Raw genomic sequence first — 19,652 nt, 5'->3', positions numbered from 1 at the left:
ATATGAATATAAAATTTTATACAAAAAACTTGTATATAATTATATAATACCACAAAATGGTTAGTCAAGCATCATTTTGCACAAAAAAATAACTTTTTATCAATAACATGTAAATATAAATAAGTTTAAGAGCTAAGTTTTTTATTTTTTTTAAATTTATTAATTACAATTTCTCTATATATCTATCACTAATATTTAATCTAATTCGTTTATCATTTAGTCAAACAAAACATATTCAGATCAAGAGATAATAAAACTCAATACGTCAAAACCTTAATTCTAAAAATAAGCCTTACAAAGTGTTTGAATATCCCACAATGAAAAAAAGTCAAGTAATAAAATTTATTATTTATAATACAATCGTTCCAATGTAAATTTTTTTAAAATACTTATAAAAAATAAATTCCTTAATAATTAATATGTATCCTATTATACCTACTAAAAAGACTTTTTTAATCGTAAATTTGTATTATTTTAATTGCATTTTTCTGTTTTCTAATATATATTTAAAACCCACAAAAAGAAATAAATTATGAACATATATGTAAATATAAATATAAATGTAATAAATTGCCATTTATTTTATTTCCCATTAGCTCTGCTGCCCATTCGACCTCAAAATCTCGCGTCTCTCTGTCTCTCTCTCTCTCTCGCTCGCTCGCTCGCTGTTGCTGAGACCTAAACGAAGAGCTTGCATTGCCATTGGGGAAGCTTTGGGTTCAATCTATTCAGGTTCGTATTCTGATTCGATCTATGCTTGTGTTGTGTTTGGGCTTCTAGGGCTTGGTTCTACGAGGGTTATTTGTTTCATCGATTTTGTAAGGGCGATTGTCTTTGTCGTTGGCTGCGGATTGTTGGTTTCCGATTGGTGACTGTTCCCTGCAATTGGGGTTGTTCCATGATTATGTGATATGGATTTCTCTAACGGTTTTATAGATTTTTTTTGGGATATTTAATTCGTTTCTTTTATGCCTGTATCAATTTCGTTGTTGAGCTTGATTCTGTGGGATTGATAAAGTTTTCTAAATTAGGGTTTATTGAGATCTTATTTTTGGACGTTGGTTCAGTCTAAGTGTATTTCGGAAGGTGTGTGCCAGGGTTCGAGATACACAAAATTTATTGATGGAGTTTATATGCTTAAATCTCTTAACTGAAGAGTTGGAAACTGTGGACTTGAGGAGATTCTCAATTTTTATAACAAGGGGGAAATTTTTGATGAATTGTTGTTCTTTTTTCTAGCGGAGTTTGAGATTTGTTCCTCCTCTGTAATGGAGTTTTTTTTTTTTTTTTCCTGACTACCAGTTGAAGTTGGAGAGTGTGCGAAATGGCTGGAATTGCAAGTGAGGAGTCTGCAGTCAGAAGGTCTTTTGAGGGGATTTCAAGTGGACAGCGTTGCCAATCTGGGGAAACTTTGGTGGAATGGCGGTCGTCTGAGCAGCTGGAAAATGGAACTCCGTCAACCTCTCCCCCTTACTGGGACACTGATGATGATGAATATGGCGGTATGAAGTCTGCTTAGTCGTATTTTTTTCAATCTGTTCCGCTATACATTTCCTTGTTCTTTTTCTGTCTCTCTATGCAACACAAAAGAATAATGAGAAGAGTGATCATGTCAATGTATTATGGTTGCCATGTTTTTTACATAATATATATTAAAGGAGTTTGACTTGATCTGACTCAAGATTGATTAGTTTGTGTATTATGCTTGCCACGTTTTGAACATGTTAATGGGGTTTGACTTAATCCATTTTTAGAAGTAGATAAAGTTGAACACATCACTGGAATAGTGAAATGAGATACCTTTTATTGTTTCTGTGCTTGGTTCTGAAATGTTTTGTGCTAAGAATTATTAGACAACACGAGGATCATACTTGGTTGTAGAATACATGACCAGCGGGTCCATTGTGTTGTGGTTAAAGTCAATTGTGACTTACAAAGAGTTAATTTCTGCAAATTATGTCTGGTGATGACACGCAATAGATAATGGGATAATGATTTTACTGTTGTTTAAGGTCTATATTTTACATAAATAAGACCCATTATGACATAATCACATCACCATCTTTAAATGACCACCACTAGCCCCAACAATCCCGAGACTTAATCCCATTAGTTGGGGTCAGCTATATGAATCCTAAACCTCCATGCATATCTGTCCATGGCCATATCCATATCCTTTGTGAGGCCTATTAAATCACCCCGCAATTTTCACTATTCTGGTACTTTCTAAATGCAACCAACTTGGTGGCAATGACAACATATAATTGATGTATGTTGTCTGGTTAAATTCTGCTGAAGAAGTTTCTGCTTGGCTAATAATCCCTTGCAAAAGAAGTTTTCATGCTGCATTTAGGTGGACGAGTCCATGGAATAGATTGAGAATTTGAAGCTACTAAGGGTAGGTTCTGATCTGAAGTGGTCTCCACTTCCAATTATAATGTATTATCTCCATCATGCTTGATTGCATCAACTAAGAAGCCATTCTCATCCATTTCTTTTTGTTTAGAAGGAAAGACAGTTGGCCAAACAACAATACAACATTTTGATGAATTAGAAGGCCCTAAATTTCTTGAAAGTAATGTGTGAGTTGGACACCTTGTTAAAGAAAAACAAGTAGTCATGCCAGGGACTGATGGAGAATTCTTATTGAATTTGTCTGCATCCTTAAAGGGAACAGAGTGTTATTTTTTAAAGTTACATTTCCATCATCATAGTGCTCTAAAGCATGCAAAAACCAGGAGGGGTTCTTCTGGGAAGCTGTTTTAATGTTTCATGGTTAGATTGTTTCCTAATGGTGCACCATGCTTATAGAAATTGAAATTTTAACAGGGGCCTTTTGCTGATGGAGGCAAAACTTGGCTGCTTTTTGGGGCTTGAATTGTTGTCATGCATTGCTTTAAAACTCAAACATTAGAGGGCCTAGGTGGGATTATATTGTTTCTCAAATCTGCCTATCCGTATGAAGGTGTCTTTTCCACCAGCTGATAATCATAGTTAATATTTCACATATGTCTTAAGGTAAAGTAAGATCGGGTTATATGTGAATGAAGAACTGATGAATGGAGGGAAACAGAGAAGTTGTGGAGAAGGTAATTGCTTCTTGTAATGGGCAAGGGGTAAAGCTCTTGCTTCAAGTGGTAAATTGCCTAGATTAGGGAGCAGTCTGTAGTGGCTAGAGTTCTCCTGGTATTGTAGTTTTTAAAGGAAATAGCTTCAAATTGGGGTGGCTACTGCTAAGTGGGTTGTAGTTTTTTTGTCATGGTCTATAATGATTGAGTTGATAGTGCTCCATATTTCATTCATCATTTCTTTGATCTTTATTTTAGCGAAAAGGATTTGGAGCCTTTAGATCCATTCTAAAGTTGCTTTTACTGATTGGGGAGTGGAAGACCGGAAAATCTTATATACTCGGGAAAAAATATCCTATTTGATATCCTTTAGAGGAGATTATTATTCACCATTGTAACAACTATTTTTTTTTTTTTTTTGGGTGGATGGATCCGTGTTAAGTTTTGAAGGATTTAGAAAATTTTCTTTCCATGCTTCTTTTTTTAAAATGGATTCTCTCACCGTTTGTTGTTTGAATAGGGTTTAATTATGTAAGGTAGCAATGTCTTCGTCATAATTTTTTTTGAGGAATTGAAGGAAAGGGAAGGTTAAGACAGCTGGGTTTGTTTTTTCAGTATACAGGATATGGCATCAATAGGAAAGTTGTGATTGTGATTACGTAGATCATAGATTGGGGGCATATAAGGATATAACACCACCAACAATACCAAGCCTTAGGGGGTGTCAAGAGTTAGCTACATAAATTCCAGATCTCTGTGCGTGTCTATCCATGACCATATACTTTATGAGGCCATTATCTTTGATGTCATTTCTAAGATTTTCCCATTGAGTTTTCTTTGGTCTTCCTCTCCCTCTTTTGCTAGTTGTTATAAAGCTTATCCATTCCATCCACTTGCTTACACATGAGCTTTTATTGGCCTTCATGTTCAAACCATTTAATCTCCCATATTTTATCTTCAATAGGCGCCACTCCAACCTTACTATATACGATCTCATTTCTTAATTTGTTTTTTTTCTTCATATTCTTATATTTCCATACATTCATCGTAATATTCTCATCTTAGTTTTACTAATATTTCATGCGTGTTTGCACTTAACTGGCCAACATTCTGATCCATAAAACAAATGTTATCTTAGGAGCACTTAGAATTAGATTATTTAGACCTAAATTACTGCCTCGCACGTGCACACACTCTCAATTTTGAACGACAACAGAGATCAAATCAAAATGATTTAAAACAGAATGTAAATTGACAGAAATTAAACCAAACCATAGAAGAACACAAAGCCTTTATCCTGGTTCAGATTGCCCCTTAGGACAACCCTACATCCAGCCTTTAAAGCCTCCCGAGAGCAGCCTTTCTTTAATATATCAGTATGCAGACAATACAATCCCTCATGATTACAAGCCTTCAAGATTACAAAGGACTATTCTAACTCACAGCCTTTTCTCTTTCACTTTCTGGTGAGAATGAAGAAGAATTACCTATGCCTAGACCTCTGTCCTATTTATAGAAAATAGGGCAGTAACTTCTAGGAAACTTATAACCGGCACACACATTACCTGTTTTGACCCTCCAACATAATTCTATTTACAAGTTGGAAACCGCCTATCTATACCCTCTAAATTTTGATGCATTCTCACTGCCAATATGCCGGATTACTCGAGACAACACTCTAATAACAAAGATGATCTTATAGCTGTCCGATTGAACTTTTGTTATTGCCTTAAAGGAATTTTTCAATTGCATAAAATGCTAGATGCACTACTTTTCAACTAAGAGGGGAGATAGTTTATATTGATTGTCAAAGTAGAATATGAAAGATAGAATGACCCACTATCTGGAACAAGTTTTGGGATGGCTACTTTTAGGGAGATAGGCTGTTAGGCTTCATGTCTTCAATACTGTAACCACTTCAGTGTTCCGTCATCTATGCATTTTTTGATATGTTATGCCTGCTTTTTCAAATTATTATGTGTTGTCTTATGCTTTGTCAAATTATGCATATGTTGATGTTAAGATTCAAATTTGATATGTTGATGTTGTAACTTTGCAGGGCCAAAACCTTCAGAGTTATATGGAAAGTATACATGGAAGATAGATAAATTTTCACAGATAAACAAGAGAGAACTTCGTAGTAATGCGTTTGAGGTCGGCGGCTACAAATGGTTTGTAGAACACATATTTTATTTTGTTCTTGGTTGATTGTGCATACACAGATTGATACTTGTTTGAGCTTCCATGTTCATCTTGATTATTATGAAGCCACTATACTCAGCTGATGTTTATATGACAGTGAATTTATCTAAAGAACTGTTTCGTGATTGAAAAGAATTACTGTTTGCTTGATTTGCTTGTCAATTTCTACTAGTTTGCCATGGGCAGAGAAGTAGTTTGATAATGGATTGGAATTTTGTAATGTGGAGCATCTTAAGCCAATGCCAATATAAGGTTCTTGTTTTGACTTTAGTTTACTTATGGCAAAGGAAAAATCATACCAGCAGGGGTGAATAGAGTGGTTAAGACATTTTACTCATTATGGTGCCATGTTATACCTGTGTTCTTGTTTTAGTTGTGAATGCTGGAAGTGTGTGCCAAAAACTGCTGAAATTTTTTGTTCTAATTTTTTGTCGGATTGTGTCAGGTACATACTGATTTACCCTCAAGGCTGTGATGTCTGCAATCATCTATCCTTGTTTCTTTGTGTTGCTAATCATGACAAACTTCTACCTGGTATGCTAAAAAAAAAACGATTTGTGGTTTGCCTTGATTACTGTGTTTCTTGCCTTCTACCTTATCTTTCTTTTCTTCTTTGTTCTTTTGTGTTCTTTCTTTATTTGTTTCCTTCTTTTTGTTAACCCAGGATGGAGTCATTTTGCACAGTTTACTATAGCTGTGGTGAATAAAGATCCTAAGAAATCCAAGTACTCTGGTTGGTTGGATACATATTGGCAAAGTTTAAATTAGTTTCTGACTCTAAATGGTTAACATTAATGCCTTGTAACTGAAATTTGCAGATACATTACACCGATTCTGGAAGAAAGAGCATGATTGGGGATGGAAAAAATTTATGGAGCTATCTAAAGTGTTAGATGGGTTTATTGATGCTGATACTCTCATTATTAAAGCTCAAGTCCAAGTTATCAGGTATGTCAGGGACTGTTTTCAATGGATTGCTAAGTTTTGAGAGTGTGAAATATTATTTAGGATGCTATTCTTCATCTGATGGTAATATTAGGTTGGCATGAGAACGATTAGCTTCTGGCGTCAATTTTCAACCTCAATGTGATCAATTCGGTGCTTGATTAGTTGATTATTAAGACTGGATTATAAAACTGACTCCTGCTTTATTCAGTTGGTTGAATTATGCATATAGATTTGGTAAATATGCTTCTTTTGGTTATGTTTCTGGTTGTGTAATATTAGTATTATAATCCAACCTCCCTTATTTTTTCTTGCCAAGCTTCTTAATACCTTTTACCATTACTGTAAGTATTAGTTTCTTGTAGTTTAATTATGATGAAAGGAACCCTAGTTACCTATGTGTGAGTATTAATTTTTTATACTTTTCTGCTGTTGTCTTTTCTTTTCTTGAACCACTGTCTTATATTTATTGGTAAGGAACAGAGAATCACGACTGCTGCATTTCTGCAAATGCTTTAGCTTTCATAATTATGATCTCAAATTTTCCCCTCTTTTGTAAGCACTTTTCAGTGAACTTATTTCTTTTACTAGTAGTTCTATCAAGGGCTGAACTTGTGATAAGTAATTCCTAGCTATGCTTTTGGTTTGTAGAGAGAGAGCAGATCGTCCATTTCGTTGTTTGGATTGTCAGTACAGGAGAGAACTTGTCCGGGTATATTTGACGAATGTGGAACAAATTTGTCGCCGTTTTGTGGAAGAGAGAAGAACCAAGCTCGGGAAATTCATAGAAGATAAAGCTAGATGGTCGAGGTAAAGATTGTCTGTTTTTGTGGTTGTCAGTTGCAGGAAATATTTTAATTCCTAATAGCATTTAGTAACTATCATGATGTTCCCTTCATTTTCTTGTTTGGGTTATTAACATAAATGTTAATTTTCTATCTTCCAACCTTTATGGCTGTCATGAAGCTTAAAAAATTTGAGGATAATGTTGGCTGCTAACCTAGAATTTCCATTTTGTTCTAGACAAGGGTGTAGAGCTAAAATTCATGCAGCTGACCCCTGCTCCTGGATAAATGCTTTCTGATTGTTGTTGTTTTAATTTTATGATATGGTTCCATACAATTTTCAGGCTGTATATTATTTGTTCTATATTAACAGTTTGATTGTGATGACTGCAGCTTTTGTACTTTCTGGCTGGGGATTGACCAAAATTCTAGGGGCCGTATGTCCAGGGAGAAAACCGAAGCAATTTTGAGAGTTGTGGTGAAGCACTTCTTTATAGAGAAGGAAGTCACATCTACCTTAGTAATGGACTCCTTGTACAGTGGACTAAAGGCTCTTGAGGGCCAGACCAAGAACAAGATGGGTAGGGGACAACTACTAGATGTAGAAGAACTGCCGGTTCCTATTGTTTGCATAGACAAGGACATGTTTGTTTTGGTGGACGATGTACTACTGCTATTGGAGAGGGCTGCGATTGAACCCCTGCCTCCAAAGGATGACAAGGGTCCTCAGAACCGTACAAAGGTAAGCTTCTTCAACATGTTAAAATTTGATGGAAGCCAGTTTGGTCTTCTCCTATAATTGAAGTCTTCTCACTATCTCCACCCCCAATAATAGTTTAAAAACAATCAATGATCCACAACCCGCTAGGTGATTTATTCATTTAATTGAAGTCAGTTTGATCTCAAAGTAATGCACCTGTTATTTGGGTTGGAACTCTTGTCAGCTAACAAATTATTCTCTTGCTTTTTCATGTGCATTTGATCCATAAAGTTTTGCTTAGTGCACATATGATATGCTTGCCAGCCCTATAGTGATTAAATTTATGAGCCATTGATACTGGATATGTTTCATCAACTGATGCTAACTCTTATTTTCCAGGATGGGAATTCTGGAGAGGATTTCAACAAGGATACCATTGAGCGAGATGAGATTCGTCTAACTGAACTGGGTCGTAGGACTATAGAAATATTTGTTCTGGCCCATATATTCAGGTAATTCATTTATTTGTTATGTTTCCTGCTGAAAAATTATTTTCTCCGCTCTTAGAATTCCTAGTGATTTATCTAATTATGAGCATGAAAATTACAACAACATATAAAGCCTTGTTGTTATGAGATTTTTGAAAATTGTACTGTTTCTTATGCTTCCCTGCTTCAGTTTAAAAATATTAGGCACTGTTCTCTTTGTTGTTTTCAGCTTGTTTTCAGTTTTCCAAAACAGTAAAAACGTGTTCACTTTTATATTTTTAAAAATGCATTTTTGAAAACAAGAAAAAATTGTAAAGAAAATTCAAAACAACAAAAAGTTGTTTTGGCTGTTTTCATCTCAAACATGCTCAAAATTTTCAAAATGCGGAAAACGATATAGACAAAAAGAACACATTTTCAACAATTTCAAAACAGACACTCAAAACACAAAATTTAAAACTGATATAAATTCAAAATTAAAAACTGAAAAATGAAACACGAAGAGAACAGGCTCTTAATTTCTTTCTTTCTCATGAATTCTGGTTTTTTCTACATGTAAATACCATCCAAGGACTATGGAGATCTACATCAGTCAATTACTCTATTGTGCTTCTCAAGTTGAATTAGCTTGAAGACAATTACAATAACAACAATCCCAAGCCTAGTGTATTCAAAGGCACTTGTGTCTCACTCGCCTAGGTGCTTGGGCTCCTCTAGGCTCCATGGAAGTGGCTTGTCTACCTGTAGGCAAGGCAATTTCAATCAGGCAACACCTAAGCAAGCGCCTCAAATGAGGCGGCAGGCATTGAAGGTGCTCACCTAGGCAAAAAAAGAAGGAAAATAATAATTGACCTTAAAAATCAAAAGAGGCACACAAAGAGGCACTTACAGGAAAACAATGAGGACAATAGAAGCAAAATAGAGGCACTGTAGTGTTGCTATTTTTGCAAATTCCAGATATGAAATATGTTTCTTTGAACATTATCCGCTTTTTGCAATGCCTTGATTTTTTATTTTTTTATTTTTTATCAATGTTTGATTTACCAGATTGATCATACCTATTATTTCAAATTTATTTTATGCCTATTACTATTTTCTCTGTTTTTGCAGTAAAATTGAAGTTGCATACCAGGAGGCTGTTGCATTGAAAAGGCAAGAGGAGCTCATCCGTGAAGAAGCAGCCTGGCTTGCTGAAAGTGAGCAGAAGGGAAGACGGGGTGTGGCTGAAAAGGAAAAGAAGTCAAAGAAGAAGCAGGTTTAGAAATTGCATGCCTTATTGGAATTAATTAACAAAATTCATATCATATAAATTGGTCTTGTGTTTGGGTTGACGCTATTTTGTGCTTCATAGTGATGCACATAGATTTTTGGTTAGGTGCATCTGCAGTTGGGTATGCTGGGAGCATTGTTGCATTATCCTGTGGAAAGCTATTCGGGCTTAATGAAATGCCTTGAGGAGTTCTTGCTGTTCAATTGTGGGTGATGTTGACATGGCTTGCTCTTGAATCCATTTATGGTTTGGGGATGTGAAGGTGAAAGACTTATCCCCTGCTGTTCCAAGGTTGTCATTAGAAAGGGAGATCAAAGGCTAGTGACTATCTTATTTTGGATAGCCACTGAGCTTTGATTATAAGCAAGATCTTAATGATTTAGGAGTGGAAAAGTTGGTGAACAGCCTCCTACTTTTCAGTGGAAAAATTGTTTGTGCTGGGACAAGGTCCAAGGGACAGCAAAATGTTTCTTTTACTTGGAGAGTAGCATGGTCTTTCCTTATATGTGGCTCTCTGTTTTTGTGGCAATCAATGCCCTTAAACCTGGACCAGGGTACTGAATCAGTAGTGACGTCAGAGAGAGGTTGAATCAGGATTTATTTTTATTAAATAAATAAATGCAAGATATTAGCACTTAGATCTAAAAAATAAAAAAAAATTAAAATCCGTAAACTGGATTTAAAAACGTATTGACATTCTCCTACTACTAGAACAAGTCAATACAACAATATTAACATTTCCTCTTTTTCTGCCCGTGCACTAAATCTTTTTGGTTCTGTGCTTCAGGGTAAACAAAAACGAAATAATCGCAAAGGGAAGGATAAAGGAAGGGATGACAAATCCAGTGGTTCAGCCCAAAACAAGCTTCAACAAGAAAGCACTGCTGATGAAAGAAAAGATTTCACTATTGTGGAGGCAGAACCTGTGCTTGAAAAGCCTGATGTACTTGGAGATGTTTCTGATTTGTCTGATTCAAATCCTGAAATTCTTCAGCCTGAATCAGAAGACAGAGATGCTAGCCCTGCCAATTGGGATACTGACACATCAGAAGTCCATCCTCCCACAGAGGCTAGTAGCAGTGGTGTAACTGGCATTTCATCAGTACAAAATGGAGTGAGGGAACGAAATAGTCCATCTACAGTGGATGATAGTTCATCAACGTGCTCCACTGACTCAGTTCCTTCAGCAGTAACGAATGGGCCTTATAAAGGTAACTCATCTCCAAACAAAAAAAGCCAGATGTCACCTAGCAGGTAAATATTCCATACCTTCAGGTAGAGGCACTTGCACAGGAGTATATTGTAGTTGATCTATTTGGGACCACCTTGTAGGGGAAGGAATCAACGAGGCAGGGCGAGTAGTGATGAGAGTAGTTGGGCCAGTGAAGCACTCAATCTGCAATCAGAAGCTACAAAAGATGCCACACAGGAATACAATACATTTTTAAATTGCAAGGCCAAGTCTGAGTCAGAGGTGGTTGTACTCTCCTTGCAGGATACAGTAAAGGGTCTTGAGCACCATGTGGTGAAGGTGGTATTCCTGTTATTTCTTTTGTCCAAGCAACAATTTCCTGTTGGCATTTAAGATAAAACTTGCAACAATTGTGGGCTTTTGATTGATTGATTGGTTTATTTTTCTAATTACGCATGTTCTTGTTTGTTTTCTCATTTCTGGCCTGTCTTAATTTACTCGCTTTTGGATTTTCAAGTGAGGTGATAAGTTCTGGTATTCTGTATTAATAGGAAGAAGCAGCTGTGTCTCTGCAAAGAGATTTGAATGTCACAGATCAAGCTGATGCCGAGAGTCCTTCCAGAGAGAAAGTGACAGAAGTGCCTTCCTCGCCCAGCAGCTGTTCCAAAAATTTGCCTTCTGCTGGTCAGGAAAATTTAGAATCAAAGACTGCTAGTGCCCGTGATCCTGTTCTAGTTAGGAAACTTTCAGACGGTCTAGAACAAGCAGAGAGAAGAGACATGCTAGTAAGTGCAGCTGATATCACAGTCACCTCAAAATCTGATGCCCATAAAGCTGCAGCTCCAAGACCAATTGAAAAACTCTCTGTGCAACAAGTGGCTGCCGTGTCAAGGTCATTAAGTTCTCCAATTGGTCCAGGACCTCGCCCAACTGCCCCAATTGTTTCGAAGGTTCAAACTGCACCTCTGCTTGCGCATTCAGTGAGTGCAGCTGGGCGCTTAAGTGCTGATCCTTCACCTGCGACCCATAGTTATGTTCCTCAGTCTTATCTAAATGCTATGATGGCTACTGTAACTTCGGCTGGTTTCTCTCAACCTCCTCCCTCTCCAAGTTCTGTGGTAAACCCGTTACAGTCATTTGCACAGCCATCAAACTTGATGCCTGCCCCATTTTTTCTGCCCAAGAGCTCTGAGAGGATGGAACCAAACTCAGTAAAACCGAGCATTTCATTTGGAATGGTAAATCATGACGTGTTGCAGAATGGACGCCAATGGATGGAGTGCCCTCAAAGAGACAGCAAAAAAAGCGTACACTATGATCCTGGTTCCCTGCATGATGATATTCGTAACATTGATATCTTCAAGCCTGTACACGGCAGATCTCAGGATCACTTAGCTATGAAAATTCCAGCATCAACATCTAGGCGTCAGGCCCATGGTTCACTGACTGATGAGTTTCCACACCTCGACATAATCAACGACCTGCTTGATGATGAACATGCAGCTACAGCAAGCACAAGCTTTCAAAGTTTCAGTAGTGGACCGAAATATCTGAATCGGCAGTATACTTTCCCTGGGGATATTGGTATGTCAAATGACATTGTCCCCTCAACGAGTTCTTGCAGATTTGAGAGAACACGAAGTTACTGTAATGATGGTTTCCAGCATAGTTGTGGCTCCCTCGGCGGTCACGTGGACTTGCTGGATGATATGATATCCCAATCAAGCCCACAGTCATATGCCAATGGGCAGATTGATGGGTTGATTCCAAACTACTGGCAGCTGGCTGGTTCTGATCCGTCTTTCCTTAGAATGAGGAACCCGGAGGGAGATGGATACCCGTATCATATCCCCGACTATTCAAGCCTTGCATGCAGTGTTAATGGATACAATATGTTCCGGCCTTCGAATGGGCATTGAGAACGAATATGACAAAGATTGCCCGTGAATGATTCGGGGCTATTTCACTAATAATGTGTCCAGGGAAAGTATTAGTCTCTCTATAGATTTGGAGTGAAGTTGTGGTAAGAGTTAACATTTCATGAATGAGTGATTCTGTTTTACTTATTTCCAGCTTTAGCTGTTTAAAATTTGGCTTCGCAATGTTCTTGGCTTTGGGAACCTCTAGCTCAATTTTTGTTTTCCCCAAGTTCTATGAAATCAGAACCACATTTTAGGTGGTTGTGGGTATCAATCAACCTCCCTTCCATTTTTAACTAGGGAAGGGGCTAACAACCCTTTAGCCAGAATTCCTGTGCTTCTAGCAAGTCATTGGATTTGAGACTGTCTTCAGTGCCTTGGGCCCCCCCTTATGGTTGCTTTGTTGTTTTGCTGTCTTAAAAGGGCAGCGTATTTAGGACAGATTCTGACCTGCTTGATGAGTGCAGGCTGGAAGGACCACATTTTCCATGGAAGAAGCACAAGATTAGCCACTTTGTCACGGGGCAAGTGCATTTAGCTACTTGTCGGGTGGTAAAAGAGAGGCGTTAGGCCTTTACTCACTGGCCAACAAACTTAAATCTTTAACAATAAGGTATTTTAGAAACAATATATTTATATTTACAATTATTAGATAAGGTAAATTTATTGCACATTTGTTATGTCAATAATCCATTTGGGATTGGAATATTCCAGAAAAAAGTAAATGGACATTAGGCAGTGACAATTAATTGCCAATGTAAAAAACAACAAAGCATATATATATATATATATATATATATAGTGGGATGACTTGCGTATGTGGTGACTACGAAGTGCCAATGCTTTAGGTGGATGACTGGGAATTGCATTCTTCTTCGTTAATTTTCAATTAAAGCTTAATAATTAATTTACCACATGAAAATCAAACTTCAGTTCCATGTAGCCCAAGCAACTGCTCAACTGCTTAGAAACTTCCGATCCCCATCAAACACCCATCCCTCGCTCGCCGTTCCTCAACCAAAGGCTGCTCTACCAGTGGACCAACTCATCACCATTTACATGCAAAGCAAGCAAACTCTTAATTAATCTTATCTATATATATATATATATATCCTTAAAAGACCAATTCAACTGTCGATCATCATCATATATACATACGATACGATAAAGCAGTCTCCACTTTGAAATCACTTACGCAAGTTAGGCTGGTACTTAATAAGATCGGACCGGAGAAAACTATGGGGTCGAAGTCGAAAACCTTTTTCTCTACGACTACTAATTCAATCTTCAGAATTTACCCGGAAATTAGCTTATGCAGATTATCTAATATATATCTAGTCAGCAGTCAAATTCAAATTTATCAAGATCCTCAATCCTTTTCGTATAAATAATACCTTCATCTCCTTCACGATCATACTCAGTTACTCGCCATCATTAGTTCTTCCTTCTCACTTGGATTCCAAAAGCCAAAAATGAGGGTTATTGCTGTACTTGTAGCTTTGCTTCTTCTTCTTCTTCTTCTTCTTGCCGGCCATGCATGCGAGGCTGGCAGGCTGCTGCACGAAGGAGAAGAGAAAAAGATGGTGAGAAGAGTGGACAACATCTTTCAGTCACTTGACAGAGGCCAGGTGCCGCCTTCCGGCCCCTCCGGCTGCACCCACATACCCGGCAGCGATGAAACAAACTGCCCAGTTCACGAAATGCACTTTGCCGGAGGCGCTCTGCCCCGTGCCGCCCGCACGGTTCCATCTGGAGTAGCTTCATCAAGCCATGAATAATGAAGAAGCTTGCCAAACTTGATGCACCCGAGGTTTCCTTAGCTGCAGAACAATGAGAGCAGAGCGGTCCACGGATTAAACAAATTCATCACAGTTCCTTCAATCTTTGTTTGTTCATTTATTTCATTTGTACATACACATGTACTCCATATGCTAGTTTATGAGAGCTACATGTGATGGAATATTCTTAATTAATTAATTACCCAGTTGATTTTAGAGCCATTGCATTGTTCGATGGTTCTAGTCTAATCAATTATGTATGTTAAAATTGTATGGATATCCAATAAAATGCAAAAACCTTCTGCTTGCTTACCAGACGTACGTGCTTCATTCTATATCTGTTTGGCTGCTGAGAAAATGGAGGAAAAACAAAAGGTCATATGTCATGACTTTGTTGCTGATTAGATATATAAAAATCTCTGATTGGCATGGGCTTGGAATTCAAACTTGGCTTCTTTTAGTGGATACTGACTCATCAGATGGCTACTTAAAAAATGTTTAAGGTTGACAGACACAGCCGCATCTGTCTGACCTTAATTGGCTCGTCAAATTTGGTACCCTTAATTGAGGCACAGCCCTGCATTAAATCCCACAATACCACTAACCATGAACTATTCATCCATAAGAAAATAAAATATTTTAAATAAAAGTTGATTAGATAATATTTAATAGTTATAATTTATTTTCAGATTTTTTAAATAAATTTTAAATAAAATGAGCCTTAATAGTGACAAAATTATTTGAGAAATTAATTATGATTTAAAAATTATGAGTTTAAATCTTGTTAATGGAATTCATCTTTCTTTTTCCAGTAAGATACATTTTTGGTAATTTAAAAAATAATTTATTGATAGAATTTTATAATATTAAAATATGGTGTTTGCTTATATAATAGTATAAATATATATATTATGGTATGAATCACATTGGTAGTGATATTTTTATAGTTATTGAGCCACGTGATTTCATACGAAACTTTTGTGCCATGGTGTGTATATATATTAGAAATTTGTCACATGTAACAAGTGTAAAATGTGGTGTTTTTTAATTTTTTCTTCATACATATATAATTCTAGCAAATCTCTCTTATATGCTAATTCGCCACTCTCTTGTCTCATGTTTGTGCAAAACAAAGTCGATTATCTATTTTGTTTTTATTCAAAATGAAATAGTGAGTAAGATTTAAAATGAAGATTTATTTAATGTACTTTGAATTCTGTCCATTTTTGACTTAAGCCATGGTAAAACACTAAAATATGATGGTTGGTAAATCAGGAAAACATGGGCATTGACTCAATTAATTAGTATATATTGTATTTTTAGCTTATTCAAATACTGTAAATTAGTCATTTATATGTTGTGTGTTATTCGTGAAAATGGATGGATTCATGTACGCGCTAATGTTTTGTCACATAAAAGACTTAAAATAACAATTTTTAATAATTGAAATACGAAATCTTCATATTTTTATATATTAGTTATCAAATGTCATATTTTTTAATTATTGAAGGAGTATAACAAATTAGTCAATCTATTTAAACACTGCTAATTGGTTATCCATGTGAGGTGTCACTTATAAAAATAGGCGTGTTCATATACGCGCAAATGTTCTGTCATGATAAAAACTTAAAGTAACGATTTTTAATAGTTAAAATATTAAATCTTGATGTTTTGCATATCAGATACAAAATATCATATTCTTTTTTTTTAATTATTGAGGGACACGGTATGTGTTAAGCCATAGTTTTTCTCGTAAATTTTCATTCTTACAACAATAATACAAGCTAGAATAAAAGAAGGAAAAAAGCAAATTTATATTGATGATATAAATTCCAAGAACAACTAACATGCCCAGAGTTTCAAGAATAAAAGAACAAATAAAACAATTCTATGCAACCAAACTTGTAAATGGTTGTCTCAAGTAAGGAAACAGACAAATCACAACTACTCGGTCTCTATGAGCCGATCAAGAGCTTGAATCTTGCTTGCTTTGCAACTTCATGGATCTTCTCTGTACAGCCGGAAAAACCATTCCAGCGATCATCGGCAATTGCCACCACTCTGGCCGGGGATGTTGGTGCAGGAGTTACCGCTGGAGGACGGCACGTCGCCTTTGGGCAGCGACTCCAGCAACTCTGCTTGCTTCCTTTGCCATTGCTCTCCATTCTTCAAAGGCCTCGTGGCTGTTGCAAAGTGTACTGAAGTTGAAGAGATGAACAGAACAGCGATGATGGCAACAATGAGTAGCTTTAGCTTAGGAAAACCCATCTTTAGTTTTCCCCGGAAAATGCAAGTCAGCTGATTTAATTAGGAGGAAGAATGAGCTCTAAAGGTGGCAACTTCTGTGCATATATATAGGCAAAGATTTGGTTTGGTACAGGATGTTTGGTCATTAATTAATCAATGGGAATAAGGGGTGGTTTGTTGTGCTTGACTTGGCCAGGATGATGAATTCTTTGCTGTTGACTTGGCCGCCGTTTGAAAATTGGGAACAATATAACATGGTCTATGTTCTAACATGACACGCGGAAACGGCCTTGGGAGAGAAGCCATCACTGTTTAAACAGTCTTAATTGTTGAAACTGTAAACCGTTAAAAAATTTATACTATATTTGGCTGTTTGCTTACACCATCTCTAATATCAAGCTAAACGAGCAATATAATATAATATAATATATTACACCACAAGCAAACGCAACAAAGTTTAGTCTCTGCTTTTGTTCTATCTTGTGCTATTAATGTATTGAGAAGCGATAAAATCCATAAAAGAACTCATAATCCCAAGACTAATCTTATGTTTAGATTAATTCTTTCTGTTTAAGTTTCATTAAACACATGGTTTTCTTGGTCTAATCCTGCTGTCTGGCTCTGGCAGTAGTGGAAAAGTTGGGCTTCAAAAAGGCAAATGTTGCCCAGATACCTCTACAGTTTCAACTGGTTTGGTCTTAAGCAAGAAACTGTGTAAAGTCGTACGAACTGACTTTTCACTTATATATAAATAATTTCTTCTGACCAAATCTCACCTTGGACTCAGTAGTTGGTTGGCATGATGATTCATGTCGATGGTAAACGTCGTTCAATGACTTCAATCTGTCTCTTTCGTAGACTTCAAACCACATCCATATCATGTAATTAAGGCTTCGATTGCCCACAAAGGATAATAACAAGGGTTTTTTTTTTTGGTTTTGTTTTCATTTTTATAGAATATAATGATCCGAAGTAGCTCTAAATTAACCCCATTAGCAGCATATATGTTATCTACTAAGGGGCGTTTATTAATTAAGATATAAGATAAAAAATTTAAGATATAGAATTCATCATGAACTTCTATTATTTTCGATATATTTATTAAATTTAACTGATCATTTTTAAAAAAGTCATTAATGACCTTTTATCTTGATTTTTAAAGATATGTATATCTCTCATCTCTTCAAAATAAACATATTTTGGTCCCTACATATAAAAAAAAAATAACTTATGTGTCATTTAATATATTTTAAAGAATTTAACTAATAATTTGATAAAAATCTTAGAATGATTTCCAACTTTATCTTGATCATTTCATATCTTGATTCGAAAATTATTCTGAATTTATCTTGATACTTTCTTATCTTACTCATTTTAACAAACGCTAATTTAGGAAAACGAAATCATACATTAAATGGAACAGGACTAACCTCCCTTAAATTGACAATGTATAAGCTCTTATCCTCTCATTGTAACTCTTCACATTCTTCATCATCTTAATTGAAATAGACAAGAATTGAAGAGACTAGGGCTTATGGGCTGTCTTCCCATCATGGACTACCCACATATATATACTCATACTTAAAATATTTCCTGCAAACCCATCAAAATTACTCCACAATATATTCATATGTCGTCCAATATAAAGTTCCAGAATATATATATATATATTTATGTATACGGGAGTTACATTACATATCATAAGCCCAATAAACATCCCTTAAGTTGAGGTCTCTATTAGAGAAATATTATATGTGATCAAGCGTGCGTCAATTACTATCTCTATTTTCGTAATCCAAATTCGTTCATCCCCCGTTACATTGCGTACCAAATGGAGGGAAATACTTATCCTGTACAATAATTATTGTTTATATTTCCACTATTCAATTGTTAATTAAACACACTAATATTACAGCATTTATTATAAGCTAATTAAGGATAAAACCTTAACAAATTAACCCACCATACCATACGTGTACAATTGATATCAAAGGACGATCATCAGTAACCGATCGAAGACTATACTATTGCTTGGCCTGGCTATTATTGCATCATCATCGTCAATTCGTCATGTCACATATATACACATATATCTATGTATATATATATGTATGTATGTATGTATATGTGTGTGTGAAGGCATGCATGTAACATCAATAGCCGGCCCCATTGTATCATCAATGCAATAAAATATTACCAAGATACTTATTTATAATATTTTTACTTATTAACATAAATATAATCCAAATGGTTTTACCGGGTCCGGGTCGTTCCACATCTTTGTCCATTGTGATTAAACTCTTATGTTGTAGCCACACAGCCTCTCCCTCTTCGTTCTGATTGACAAATGTTACGATTTTTTATTTATCATTTGGCGTGGTATCCAAACAAGAATCTTTGTCAAACGGCATCCCCTTAATTATTAATTTTTATTAACAAATATTAATTTACACTACTACCCCTACTCTTTACCAATTATAATTTTTATATAGATATTGTCACAACAATGTTGTGTAATAGTCTAATGGTCCAATAGCTAGACTAATAGTTTTAAAAATTTAAACAACCTAGAGTCTCTTCCATTCCACGTCAAATAACAACTTTAAAATTGGAGTCTATTATGACAAATTATTAATTTAAGAATAATATAATATAAGGCATATCTTATAATGTGGTCTGATCTGACTTATAGTTTTTATATGTGCCCAATACTAACAAAAATCAATTGGAAATCATGCATTTTCATTTGGGAGTGTCATATGTCTTCTAAATCCAATTTCACTCAAATTTGGATCTGAATCGACGACCAGCTTGAATCAATTGTTGACATAAAATATTCAGGTAAATTTAGTCTATTCTTTAAACTTGCTCAATGAATTTTTTTTTTTTAGTAGATTCAGTTAATTAATAATCTTTTTATTATTTTAGAAATTTCTCTAATTATTTGAGAATTTTAACTCAATAGCCAAACTACACTTTAAGTGTCACCTCACATCATTTATAAATAAAAGTGAACTCCTAAAGGTAAAAATACATAAACATAAACCTTTTATATTTC

At 35.7% G+C, this 19,652-nt stretch overlaps 1 protein-coding gene across 3 annotated transcripts; it reads left to right on the top strand.

The window, feature by feature from the left end:
- Positions 1–591: 591 nt before the first annotated feature.
- On the top strand, positions 592–12,843 carry LOC127799150 (TNF receptor-associated factor homolog 1a). 3 transcript variants are annotated; one of them, XM_052332901.1, is made up of 13 exons: positions 592–732; positions 1,303–1,502; positions 5,128–5,239; positions 5,716–5,804; positions 5,935–6,003; positions 6,089–6,218; positions 6,867–7,025; positions 7,394–7,742; positions 8,100–8,212; positions 9,299–9,443; positions 10,246–10,712; positions 10,791–10,989; positions 11,202–12,843. In XM_052332901.1, the coding sequence occupies exons 2-13, from the start codon at positions 1,325–1,327 to the stop codon at positions 12,567–12,569; spliced, it is 3,378 nt and encodes a 1,125-aa protein (XP_052188861.1). In that variant the 5' UTR covers positions 592–732; positions 1,303–1,324; the 3' UTR covers positions 12,570–12,843. The 3 variants fall into 3 exon arrangements, with proteins under 3 accessions (XP_052188861.1, XP_052188863.1, XP_052188862.1); XM_052332903.1 differs by lacking the exons at positions 10,791–10,989; positions 11,202–12,843 and adding an exon at positions 9,576–9,720 and having other exon boundaries at positions 10,246–10,394; XM_052332902.1 differs by lacking the exons at positions 10,791–10,989; positions 11,202–12,843 and adding an exon at positions 9,564–9,720 and having other exon boundaries at positions 10,246–10,394.
- Positions 12,844–19,652: the final 6,809 nt, after the last annotated feature.

The sequence above is a fragment of the Diospyros lotus genome, chromosome 4 (assembly GCF_014633365.1).
Source record: "Diospyros lotus cultivar Yz01 chromosome 4, ASM1463336v1, whole genome shotgun sequence".
NCBI lineage: Eukaryota > Viridiplantae > Streptophyta > Magnoliopsida > Ericales > Ebenaceae > Diospyros > Diospyros lotus.
This window is presented reverse-complemented; position numbering and strand designations above follow the sequence as displayed.

Bases quoted from the DNA above. Each gene is read 5' to 3' on its own strand.
- LOC127799150 (XM_052332901.1), top strand. From the start codon at position 1,325: ATGGCTGGAATTGCAAGTGAGGAGTCTGCAGTCAGAAGGTCTTTTGAG. The intron at 8,213-9,298 runs GTAATTCATTTA...CTGTTTTTGCAG, and splicing joins GTTCTGGCCCATATATTCAG to TAAAATTGAAGTTGCATACC. The intron at 10,713-10,790 runs GTAAATATTCCA...ACCACCTTGTAG, and splicing joins AGCCAGATGTCACCTAGCAG to GGGAAGGAATCAACGAGGCA.